Source organism: Hevea brasiliensis, chromosome 9 (assembly GCF_030052815.1).
Source record: "Hevea brasiliensis isolate MT/VB/25A 57/8 chromosome 9, ASM3005281v1, whole genome shotgun sequence".
Taxonomy (NCBI): domain Eukaryota; kingdom Viridiplantae; phylum Streptophyta; class Magnoliopsida; order Malpighiales; family Euphorbiaceae; genus Hevea; species Hevea brasiliensis.
In genome coordinates this window covers 6933841-6946032 of record NC_079501.1, presented here as the reverse complement: position 1 = coordinate 6946032, position 12192 = coordinate 6933841, and the positions used below count along the sequence as shown (strand labels likewise).

The following is a 12192-nucleotide window of genomic DNA, read 5'->3' as shown; positions in this document are numbered from 1 at the left end:
CTTTGAAAATTACTTAAAAGAGTTATGTTGATTTGATCCTCCTGGCTCTTTATTGATGCTGTGAAAGGAACTCTCTTGATTCATGAATACATGAATCTATAATTTGTGTTAGTTCCTAATAATAAAGCTGAGGCTATTTAAAATTTAGTCTTAAATTTCTTTTTCTTTTTTTCAAATGATGAGTCTATTTGTATTTTTATCCGGTGCCTCCATGTTTTTCCAGCACACCTGAAGCCTATTACAATTGGTGGTTTTAACCAAGGGATTTTTTTAACCCGAGGGCTTTAGCAAAGTTGATCATAAGAAAGAAGTGCTCTTTACAATTAATGTTTTTTATTTTTATTTTATTTTATGAAGTATAAAATGCAATTTATTTTTTTTTATTTATAGTAATTATTAAAAATAAAGTCACTGTATAATCTGTCACATTTTATTTTAAGTTGAAAACGGCATAGCTGTCGTTTTTTCCGCCAGTTTTAAAAAACAATCTCAACGGCGTCGTAGTTGCTTGCCATTTGTGCGTTTTGAAAAATTGAAGCGAAGCCTGTGCCCTGCCAAAATTTTATAGAGAGAGAGAGAGAGAGAGAGAGAGAGCTGGGCAGATGGTGAGAGGAGAAGCATTGATCGCTTACAGAGCTCTACTTCGAGCAACTCGGAAATCTTTCGCTGGCGACTCAGTGATGCTGAATGCGTCGGCCTCCGAAGTCAGGAAGAAATTCGAGGAGAATCGTCACGTTACGTCTCAGACTGAGATCCAAAGGCTCCTGGAAGAAGCTAGCGAAGCCTCCGATTTCATCTCTACCATGATCGTTCAAGCCAAACTCAACGAACGAGGCGGCTATGGTATCGCCATTCATAGTATAAAAATTTTTTTTCTATTGCCCCTGGTTGTTTTACGCTTTGATTTGTTGGATTGTCTGTTGCTTGTCTTGTTACGCTTGCCACATGCTTGTTAAATTGCCCATGTTAAATCGCGGAGATTAGAGCATAGAAAAGTTGATACTTGTAAGATAATCACCCTAAGCTTGTTTTATTGATTAGCCTCGAGTTCATCGCTTTAGGTTCTAAAGATGGCACGGAAAGTTAATGAAAGTAATAACACTATAACAGGGTATGGAATGGAAGGTAAAGGGAGGTTAATTAGCTTCACTGTCTTTGGAAGTTTTTTTAAAATAAAATAGTGATATATGTGAAACCTTTAAATCTTTACATTCCACCCTTTAACTACTGAATCGAAGACTAGGAAAATGAGCATTTGGAGGTTAATGGATCCATTAGTTTTCACTAAATCCTAAAAAAACTCGCAAATGATGTTAACGAGTTGTCCTCCATTTACATTCTATCCTTTTTACTCCTTTTAACCTAACTCCCGTGTTATACCTAATAATTATTCATGCCAATGATGATTGATGCAGAGGTGAAGCTTGGTCAAGACCATGCTGGAGCAACGCTTGAAGTTCCATCTGAAGAGATTCTTCGGAAGTCTGTGTAAGAATGGCTTTAATATCATGAAGTAGTTTGTACACTGGTGTGTTTGATGATTGGTCATAAGTTTTTAACAACCTTCTATTTGGAGCTCCTTGTGAAAGATTTTCCTGTTCTGAGTTGTTAAGTTCCATCAATTACTCTAGTGACATTTTTTTTTTTGGGTTAAAACAATAGCAACATATTTTTATGTGCTCCATTTCTATGCCAATTATCTTCTGTACTAGAAAGATTATCATTGTTAAAATAACTTGTCATAAGGGCTTTTGACTTGTTCAGTTGCTAAAGATTTGTGTGCCTGTTCTTGAAGGCCGAAACTGCTGCTGCTGCTTTTTTTTTTTTTCTAACAGTTCTTTATTTTCTTATTATTTAGTTTTCTTATGAGGCGAAAGATACTTTTATGAAAAGAAAATGCAATTTTGAGAGTGTTTTTTCAGCGAAGGGGCAGGATCCTTGATAGGCTTTTCCTTTCTTTTGCTCCCTTTGGAGAGACTTATTGGCTTTTGGATTCTCTCATTACTGAGGGATTGTCCATATATTTTGTTCGAGTATCTTTTATTTATGGATTTTAGCTCTGAGAGCAAAAAACCTCTGTTTTGAGAATCTTCATTAATGAGAAAGATGTGGTGTGATAGATGAGAAAAATGCCAATGCTTTTTCAGATTGTAGAGAGAATTTTGTTATAGATTCTATATGCCTATTTATGAATAAAAATACTTAATTGCAATCAATAGTAAAAAAATAAAAATAAAAATGAGAATTCACACCAATCCTGTAGGCCAAGGCGTTTGCGCTCTTTTGCATTGGAGGGCTTTCCTTGCATATTCTCTTCGCGCATATAATCTGCACATCGGAGCTGAGGTGTGATTTGTCCACAGATGAGATATCCTTGAATATTCGTAAGCTACCCATGTCATGTTTAAAATGCATAACAGGGAATTGCCCGTATCCATTTTATGAATCAATTGGCTCAGCATTAATAAACCTGTATACTGTCTTAAAGTACATAATGTAATTTGCTAATCATCTATTGTTGAATGTTCCATAAATTTTCTATTGAGCATTTCCATGCAATCACCTTGACTCAATATTAAATTCCCTAATATTACAATGAGATCAGCGTGCATAAGCTTGATTCAGCAAATTGGTTTCGCCTAGTTTACATGACATTAAAATGAAATGCTCCATAACAAGGAAAAAGCGATGCCGAAGCACATTGCATCTTCTTGGAAGTTCAATCAACTATGTACTCTGTATGAACTTGAATAAAACAAAATTAATTGAGATAACAGAACTATTCCTACTCAAAACCTTGACTGAAAAACAAAATCTCCACGCTTGAAAATATCTATTTGGTCGCATTCATCTCCTTCCCTGAAACAACCAATAATGCACTGTGGTTTATTCCAGTTGCTAGTTTGGCTAGTCACTCTCTTCTCCATCATCCTCCTTATTTTTTTCAAGATCATCGTCATCATCATCCTGATTATCTTCATCCTCTTCCTGATTTTTCTGATTGTCCTCCTGCTTTTTCTTGTCTCCAACAATTCCTGGATAAGTCAAACATTATTAAGATGTGAGCTTTACAATTAATTGCTCGTAGAATTAGTTTGCACAGCAAATTAGACCAAAAAGTAATTAAAGCTTAACAGGAAAGGAACGCATATATTCAAGTAGAAACTAGTGAACTACCAGCACCTTCAACCTAAGTATGCTAATAATTGCCTGGTGAATGTGGAACTGGAGGTTAACATATTTGGTAAATTAAACAGATAATAAAAGAGCTCCAGACATCTTGGTTGACATAGAGGAAGAAAGGAAAGCCAGAGAACCAGGGAGTGATAGAAATTAAAAAGCAAACCGAAGATAAACACCAAATAGAATGTAGCTTAATACAAATATAAAAGAGCTTCTAACATATCTAGACCAACCTACTTGAAGCTTATAAGACAATAATTTATGAGCAACAAGCTACAGGATAAACATACCATACTCACTGTAAATGACACTGCCAGAACACAATCCCTCCTCAACTTTGATGAGTTGTAGAGTCATTCTGGGTCCAATTTCCTGAAGCTTGACAGCACTTTTTGTAGATGCCCTATTAACTCTACCAAGATCACTAGCCAGAGTCACTGTTGCTGCTTCATCATCTGCTTCACTTTCTGATCCATAACCAGCCCTTCAAAGATCACATAGAAATCAACAATGGAAAACAATCCAAGAGTAGTCTATAATCACAATTATCACAAAATGGAGTAGTTTCTGTCCTCATTGCCCCCTCTTTTTCTTTTCATCTGGTTTGATTATGATTCAATTTAACAGATATGAGTAGAACAACAATAAGCTAGGCCAGATACTTCACACAAAAAAAAAAAAAAGAAAAGAAAAAGGTTGGACAAGTAATGTAAAGCAACATAACGATAGGAACTTAGTATATTACTATTCTCTTCCTACTGAAGGAGGAGAAAGAGAGAGGAAAAGAGAGAAGGAAAAGGGCGGGCGCGGGGGGGGGGGTGTTGGCGCGAGGGCGGTGAGAGAGAGAGAGAGAAAGAGACTTCATCAAATGGTCACAATGATGAATTGGTGAAACCAGAAAATAATGCAACTAAATAGAAGTTAGTGTTGGGAATTTTACCTCCAACATAATTCTACTTAAGATTATATATGGTGGTCCATGATCATTCCTTAGGTAATATCAAGTTATCAACTATAAAATACAAAGCAAATTAGTTGTATAAACTCCTATGGTTGGTCTATTCCTCGTCTGATTTTATCTGTCCCAACCCCAAAATATGAACAAATGAATTAGGACACTTACTTAGTAACAAAGTCACTCACGTCTTGGAGACTCCTAAGATCAGGGACTTGATGGTTTTGTACAAACTTTCTGATTCTACGGGAGACCCCCACAGGTTGGAGTCTGATGGAATAATGGCGAAAATCAATAAGCTTTGTATCCTTGTTATAATTCAGTAACACAACTCTCTGGCAAGAGGCAAGTTTGACCTAAAACAACCCAACAAGTACTTTAGAGGAGCGAAAGGTCTAAAGGTTTACAAATTTAAAAATAACTTTTTTAAGCACTTACAGTGTTAATATCAATAGCTGGAAAGATGTTTTGAAACATTATAGTTGTGAGCTTCAGATGTTGTTCTCCTGACCCAAAACCAGAAAGAACAATCTGCCAAAAGGAAAAAAAATCCATACTTGCACTATAATCAAATAAATAACAAGAACTAGATTTCAATCACCCATTCAGAACATATGCAAAGATGTGAGTCAGAAAAAAATTGCAAAAGCTAGAACTAGAAATCGAGGGACTATGGTCACCATCATAGTGCTACATGAATAAGACCTGCTGCATTGTCATACATCAAACCTTCAATAGATTTTGATCACAAAAAAAACATGATGACACTAAACCCATATACTCATGATAAATGCTCATCAAAATGCAAGTAATGCTAGGAAACTATGTAAGAAAAGGGAGGAACATATAACAGAGCCTCTTTTGATAATCTCTATTACTCTCCCAATCACCAGAAAACCATGCCAAACATAAATCAAAGTGAAATAGTTCACAAAAGTGAAGTGAAAGCATACGCCTTTATTTGTGTAGGCCTTCATAGAAAGGCAAAAATGAGCCCTCCTTAGAAATCATTTTCACTCTCCCGGTCCTCAGCAAACTAAGACAATTATAAAGTAAGTTAAATTGGTTGCAATAATTGAAATGAATGCATGATTCCCTGTGTAGGTGTCTTGAACTTTATAAAAAGCAAAAAAAAACTTACCAATGGAGGATTTTTGAAAAGATCTTGAGGGCATCTAGGACGCAATTGAGACTGCGCAACATCTTGTGCTGTTGAATACTCGTGTATCTTAAATGTAAGGGTTGGGCCTTGAGGGGTCCTTGCAACCCTCAGATAGGATGCAGTTTCAGTTTTTGACAATATAAGGAAATGTGTGACACCCATAGGCCCTGAAACATTCAAAAAGTCCCTGAGGTTATTTCGTTTCTTCTCCTGCAACCAAAAAGCAAAAAGTGGGACGTGAATTCAACAATTATAGCACAAACTCCCTGCACCAAAATCAATTTATTCTTCCCAATAAAATCTCAGACACATTATCTAACAAATAAAAGGGCAAAATGACAAGGAAACTAAGCATTACCCTAAGATTGAGAGCTGTATAGGGAAGCATCAACTTTCTTAGGTCCATCTGAAGTTGCTTTAGCGGACCGGGCAACTTCTCTCTCGAGAACACAAAGCTCTTTGGGATCTTATCACCTGTGACATGATCTACATTGCCCTGATTCTTTTTCACAACTGGCTTCACAGATATCTTCCTCTTCTTCTGTTTATACAAATAACAGCAACCAATTACACAAAAGACATAAACATACACATAACCTAAACTCAAGTTTTAATTCTCAAGGAAAATGGAATAATAATTAAAAATCCATCCACGCGAAGCACTAAATTTTCAAAGCCTAACAAGAGCTGGATTTTCTTATTCCATTTTGTTACTCCATTTAAAAAAAAATCCTGATTTTCTCAACTACCAAACAGAGGTTAACACATAAACAAACCAAAAAAAAAAAATCAATTCACTCACACTTCGAAAACGAGCCATCTGTTTCACAGGCAAACAGCAAATAGAATTTCAATCAAAGGATTCGAGTCTCTCTACTTAAAAAAGCAGCCTTTCAGCAAGCCACCAGCAGAAACAAAGACTGAAAGACTTGAGCATCAGGGGTTAGAGGGAGGTTTGTGTCTTTCGGCTTGCGGGAATTTAGGTTTAGCGCTTGTAGCTGAACGGTCTGGTTTGGGTATTAAGGTCCTACATTAGAGTGCATAATGGGCCCATAAATACATCCATACATGGGCCCAATTTAGTTCCCAACTCAAATAATCTATTTCTGTAGATTGCTAGACCGCACTTTTGTTCTGTACGTGCCATTGCTGAAAAATTGATCACTGCAATTTTCATTTGCTTGGAACATTGCTTGCGACTCATAAATTTAGGAAATACCTCTTTAGAGTGGTGGAGGCACTCAAGGTAGTCCTCGCGCAGGAGAGCACAGTCCTTGGGCTCTCTGCAACGAGACATGCATTCACTGAAGTCAATCCAGAAATCGTAGCATCTGCCCTTGTTTCCAGTGATCCCCAACCTGAAGCCATTTCTCGCTGTCAAACTTCGCCAACGATTCCGATGTGTGTGGTTTAGTTTTGTTGGCTGGAGGCCTCCTGAGGTGAAAATACACGTTGGTAGCTGCCTGCTGCTAGGCAAAAATCCCCAATACGTACGTGGAGCTATCCATGGGCTTGCGGTTACGGGTAGTATTTGTGATTTCGGACTATCTCGCCCATCCAGATTTTGTCACCCAAAATGCTCCACAATGGACCTTTATGGCTATATTTTTAAAATGTAACAGATACATTAAAGATGATATTATGTGTTAATCATTTAAAAAATATCTATTTACTTTATATATATATATATATATATATGTTAATTTAAAAAATAATAATTATTAAATAAAATAAATTTATTATAAAAAATGTTATCCTATAATATAATAAAAAATATCATGTAATAATATTATGAAAAAATATAACGTATTTACTCATTAAGAATATATATATCTATTTTACATAAATAAATTAATATATTATTACTAAAAAAGGGAAAAACATAAGAAATTCTAAAGTTATTTTGATTTTGATAAAATAAAATTTATTTTATAGAACTGCACCGTTTCATATATTACTAGTTTCAAATCTTAAAATTAATTACCTAGAATTAACAGAAAATCAGAATTTTATTTTTAAAATATTAAAAATTAAATAATTTTACGAATTACCTTTAAAACGATTTTTTCAATAAATGTAAATTCATCCATCTCAACGCGTTGCTACGCGACAATAATTCAGAACAACTTACAATAAAATTTTCGGACATTAAGCAAAATGATTAATTATAATCACAAAATTAATCATTGGGGGATTGAAGCTAAATCACAAGGTATTCATTTGTTGTTAAAAAAGTTATTCGTTAGTTATGGTTTCAATTTAGTATAATTTTAATTTTGATTAAATTTTATGATTAAATTTTTTTTTAATTATTTTAAATTAAAATCAAATTTAATTAAATTAATTAATATTAAAATATTTAAAAATATATTTTAATCGATTTAATTTTAATAGAATTTAATTAAAATTATTTAATTTCAATTCAATTTTAATTCTAAATGATCATATGGGTCTAATGATAGGAGCCTTTCATTTGATACCATATCTCTAAAATAATTTATGTAGTATTTATTCATTAAAATTTCTTTTTTTTTTTATTAATTAGTTATTCAGTTGCGATATCAAGATGAGTTGTTCATAGAAGAGGCTCCTTCCTATCTCTTATTTATTTTGTTGGATTCTTTATCTTGCTAATGGTTGTCAATCCAAATTTTATTTTTTTTTTAAATTATAATTAATTTATTATTTTTTCAAATATATTTGTTGGATTCTTTATCTTGCTAATGGTTGTCAATCCAAATTTTATTTTTTTTTAAATATAATTAATTTATTAAATTTTCAATTATACATATATAAATTATAAACTATTCAATAGTTAACCTCTTAATACTTTTATTAAGTAGTTATTAATATAAAATATACTTTTGTATATTTATTACGTATATTTATAATTATATATATACATATATATAAATTTATTTTTTTTTCTTTAGCATAATATTTATAATTTTTCATATTATTAAAAATAAATTATTTTTAAGAACAATATTAACACTAGTATACAAAAATAATATTTGAATATATTATATTTTTTAATATATTAAAAGGATAATAAAATTTAAATATTTAAAATAATGAAAATGTTAACGATTGAACTTATTTTAAATAATTTTATATTTTAACCAATAAAAGGGCAAAATGACAAGGAAACTACGCATTACCCGAAGATTGAGAGCTCTATAGGGAAGCATCAACTTTCTTAGGTCCATCTGAAGTTGCTTTAGAGGACCGGGCAACTTCCCTCTCGAAAACACAAAGCTCTTTGGGATCTTATCACCTGTGACATGATCTACATTGCCCTGATTCTTTTTCACAACTGGCTTCACAGATATCTTCCTCTTCTTCTGTTTATACAAATAACAACAGCCAATTACACAAAAGACATACACATACACATAACCTAAATTCAAGTTTTAATTCTCTGAGGAAAATGGAACAATAATTAAAAACCCATCCACGGGAAGCACTAAATTGTCAAAGCCTAACAAGAGCTGGATTTTCTTATTCCATTTTGTTCCTCCAATTAAAAAAAAAAAAAAAAAACCAATTTCACAGGAAAACACCAAATCGAATTTCAATCAAAGGATTCGAGTCTTTCTACTTAAAAAAGCAGCCTTTCAGCAAGCCACCAGCGGAAACAAAGACTTGAGCATCAGGGTCTAGAGGGAGGTTTGTGCCTTTCGGCTTTTCAGGAATTCAGGTTTAGGGCTTGTAGGTGGATGGTCTGGATTGGGTATATTTTAGATCCTACATTAGAGTCCACAATGGGCCCATAAAGCCATCCTTAGATGGCCCAATTTAGTTCTCAACTCAAATAATCTATTTCTGCAGATTGCTAGCCTGCATTTTTGTTCTGTATGTGCCATTGCTGAATTGATCGCTGTAATTTTTACTTGCTTTGCACATTGGTTGCTACTCATAAATTTATGGTTTACCCAATTTCTCATGTAAAAGGGGATATTGAAATCTAGAATATATATTTCCTCATCCCAAATCTATGACAAACTCACCCGCCTATTCACGTGTTCTTCACCATTCAAACCTAAATGCTTTCATCTCATAACCCTACTCTGATCTTTTTTCTTTATTACACTCACCAGCCTCTTGCTTTTTCTAGCAAACCCATTGTAAAAGGCCTAAAGGGTTCCCGCCCTTTCCATGTCAGCTTTAGACACCCTCTTATAAAGGTACCCTCTGCAAGGCAATAGCTTCACACTCTCCCATCTAACAAATCTAACTACATTAGACTCTGAATTTCCAATATTTTTCTCCATTTTTGTCACTAGAATGAGAACAGCAATCATATTCATTATCTTCCTATTCCTTTCATGGGTAACAAGTTCCAAGGGATGGGGTTCCAATAGTAGGGACAGTTATGTTAGAGATGCATGTAGTGTGACTAGGTATCAACACCTCTGTGTCCACTCATTATCTTCATTTTCACGAACAGCTGGGAGAAGTCCTGGCAAGTGGGCTCGTGCTGGGGTCTCAGTCACAATAGGAGAGGCTAAAAACGTTACTCAATACCTGAACAAATTGAAGAAATACGGACTCATGAGAGGTGGGAGAAACAGAATTGCCCTTTCAGATTGCATTGAGAATTTCCATGACACAATTGACAATCTTCACAAATCACTTGGAGTTCTCAGAAATCTTGATGCCACCAACTTCGATACACAAATGGGGGATGTAATTACATGGATGAGTGCTGCACTTACTGATGAAGACACCTGCTTGGATGGTTTTGAGGACCAAAGCCCTCCTAAACAAGTTATATTAGTGCTTCAGAAAAGGGTCACAAGAGTCACTTACATCACTAGCAATGCACTAGCTCTTGGAAACAAACTTGCATCTACTGGTTTGGAAAGCCTTACTAATTAATCCATAGTTATTAAGAATTAATTTGTTCCCATGTCATAATATTATTGGAATAATCAAGCCAGCTTAATATATTTAGGTATGTGCATGTTCTGTTTTGATGTGAATATATAGCCTTTTCAATAATACTAACATTTATTTATTTTATTATTAAAGTGTAAGGTGAGGGTAAACACACATATGTGATATTATTTCAACAATTCGGCTTTAATACTATGACTAACATCCTCCTCACATTGCCCATGAACCGAGATATTTAAAGTGATTAATACGATCAAAATAAAAAATAAAATCAAATCAGTTAGCTATGGAGAAACAACTCTAAAAATAAAATTAATACAAACTGCAGTTGATGGGTAGCGTATTAACTACCCAGCTATGGGCTTTATTTTTTTTTAACTTATTAAACACTCTAGTTCATTTATTTAGGTGTTTATCAGTTATCAATTGCGTTCAACAAATGAATTAAATACCTATTAATCTTCTTAGTTAATAATAAAAATAAATAAATAAAATACATGAAGAATGTCTATACGACTCCTCCATCAAGTCTTGAACATGTGATGGGTATGATCAATGGGTTGATGACAGTGCCGGGCATCCACTGTCGCTTTGTTAACAGACTCGAGTCAAGCCTTGAAAGAAATTATTTTTGTGGGTGAATTTGGTCAACCCAAGCCAGTGTATTATATGAAAATATTTTTGACTAAGGCATGTTCTAGCCTCTAGAGCTTTTGTTGATTACCTGGGAAGCCATTTTCTGAGGGAGTAGAATTAGAATTAGTAATAAAGACCAATTTTTTGTCCAATTAAAACATGGCATGTCAAAGGCCTTTGGAATTTGCTTCCGAAGCGTTTCCTCAATCATGGGCATAACATCTCCGAACCTTGCGGGCTGCGGTAAGAAAAGAAAATGAAATCAATTGGTTCCATTAAAGGTCGCAACACCTTTCTTTTATTTTGATACATTGAACTTCATTTAAGATTCATATTTTTATAATTCTGAAAATAAACTAAAAGTTCATCTATACAAGGTCTTTATTAATATTCAAGGCTTGATAAATATTATTGCGTATGTAATTATTTTTTATATAATATTAACAATTTTAATATTATTAAATTAAAATAATTCTTTATTAAAAATAAATAAAACACTTAAATTTCTAAAACCCTCGACTGGTGATGGATGTTGCCTTTCAAAACGATGGAGGCTGTATCTGAAACGGAGGCAAGAAAATTAAATCGTAAAAAAATAAAAAAATAAAAAATGAGCATGGAGAAACGTGGGAAATGAACAAATGGTTAGACGCCAAGTGTTTGGAGAAGGGTCGTCGTTGCTTGAGAACGAATAATACTGCGACGTGCCATAAAAGTCCTTTTACAATGGGTCCCACAGGACCAGATCTTGCTGGGGTCCATGTCGTATGTTGTTGAATTGGACCCACGGCCAGCCAAGCGCGGCCCACCAACGACAAGGACTAGAAAATTGTGATGTGAAAATACAAAGGTTGTTTTCCCCTCTTTTTTTTTTTTTTTTTTTTTTTTTTTTTTTTTTTTTTTAACAGTAAGGTTGTTTTCCTTATTCTGAGCGCACAAGCATAAGTGCAATATTTATTATTACTTATAGAAAATCAGATTTTTTTTAATAATTACACGGAAATTTAAAAAAACTTTTAGAATATATATATTTTTACTGAATAATAAGTTTTAATAATATTCATAATTTATTCAGGTGATAAATTTAGAACAACATAAAAATATAATAAATAAATTGAATGATTTTCTTTATTATGTGAATAAACTATGAAAAAAAAAAGTAAAAGCGACTAAAAATATATTATAAGATAATGACCACTATAGTATTTTTTAAATAAGTCAATAAATATATATATATATATATATATATAAAACTGAAATATACACATAAATTCACAAATAAATATTATTTATTAAAATAACTTACTTAAAAATATGCTATTTATCAATTAATTGCCATTATCTTATGTTAATTTGT

At 33.3% G+C, this 12192-nt stretch overlaps 3 protein-coding genes across 7 annotated transcripts in view; 2 read left to right on the top strand and 1 right to left on the bottom strand.

The window, feature by feature from the left end:
- Positions 1 to 8675, bottom strand: part of LOC110654721 (NADH dehydrogenase [ubiquinone] iron-sulfur protein 5-B-like) — a 42376-nt gene extending 33701 nt beyond the window's left edge. For 2 of the 5 annotated variants that reach the window (XM_058152638.1, XM_058152642.1), the window contains exon 1: positions 5659 to 5807. Coding sequence is in view for 3 of the 5 variants with exons in the window: in XM_058152639.1 (XP_058008622.1) it covers positions 2908 to 3035; positions 3474 to 3667; positions 4307 to 4494; positions 4577 to 4669; positions 5280 to 5510; positions 5659 to 5841; positions 6520 to 6597 (1095 nt within the window). In the remaining 2 variants the exon portion in view is untranslated. Of the gene's footprint in view, positions 1 to 2548; positions 3036 to 3473; positions 3668 to 4306; positions 4495 to 4576; positions 4670 to 5279; positions 5511 to 5658; positions 5842 to 6519; positions 6901 to 8461 lie in introns of those variants that run through there. The other 3 variants (XM_058152639.1, XM_058152634.1, XM_058152635.1) reach the window with 3 other exon arrangements.
- LOC110637578 (mitochondrial zinc maintenance protein 1, mitochondrial) lies at positions 38 to 1745 on the top strand. The gene is made up of 2 exons (XM_058152644.1): positions 38 to 843; positions 1416 to 1745. The coding sequence occupies exons 1-2, from the start codon at positions 603 to 605 to the stop codon at positions 1490 to 1492; spliced, it is 318 nt and encodes a 105-aa protein (XP_058008627.1). The 5' UTR covers positions 38 to 602; the 3' UTR covers positions 1493 to 1745.
- Positions 8676 to 9213: 538 nt separating the features above from the next.
- On the top strand, positions 9214 to 10181 carry LOC110637533 (pectinesterase inhibitor 6-like). Its single transcript, XM_058152643.1, has one exon. The coding sequence runs from the start codon at positions 9588 to 9590 to the stop codon at positions 10179 to 10181; it is 594 nt and encodes a 197-aa protein (XP_058008626.1). The 5' UTR covers positions 9214 to 9587.
- The last annotated feature ends 2011 nt before the right edge of the window (positions 10182 to 12192 follow it).

Coding starts and splice junctions, on each gene's coding strand:
- LOC110637578 (XM_058152644.1), top strand. CDS start 603: ATGGTGAGAGGAGAAGCATTGATCGCTTACAGAGCTCTACTTCGAGCA. Junction 844..1,415: donor CAACGAACGAGGCGGCTATG/GTATCGCCATTC, acceptor TGATTGATGCAG/AGGTGAAGCTTGGTCAAGAC.
- LOC110637533 (XM_058152643.1), top strand. CDS start 9,588: ATGAGAACAGCAATCATATTCATTATCTTCCTATTCCTTTCATGGGTA.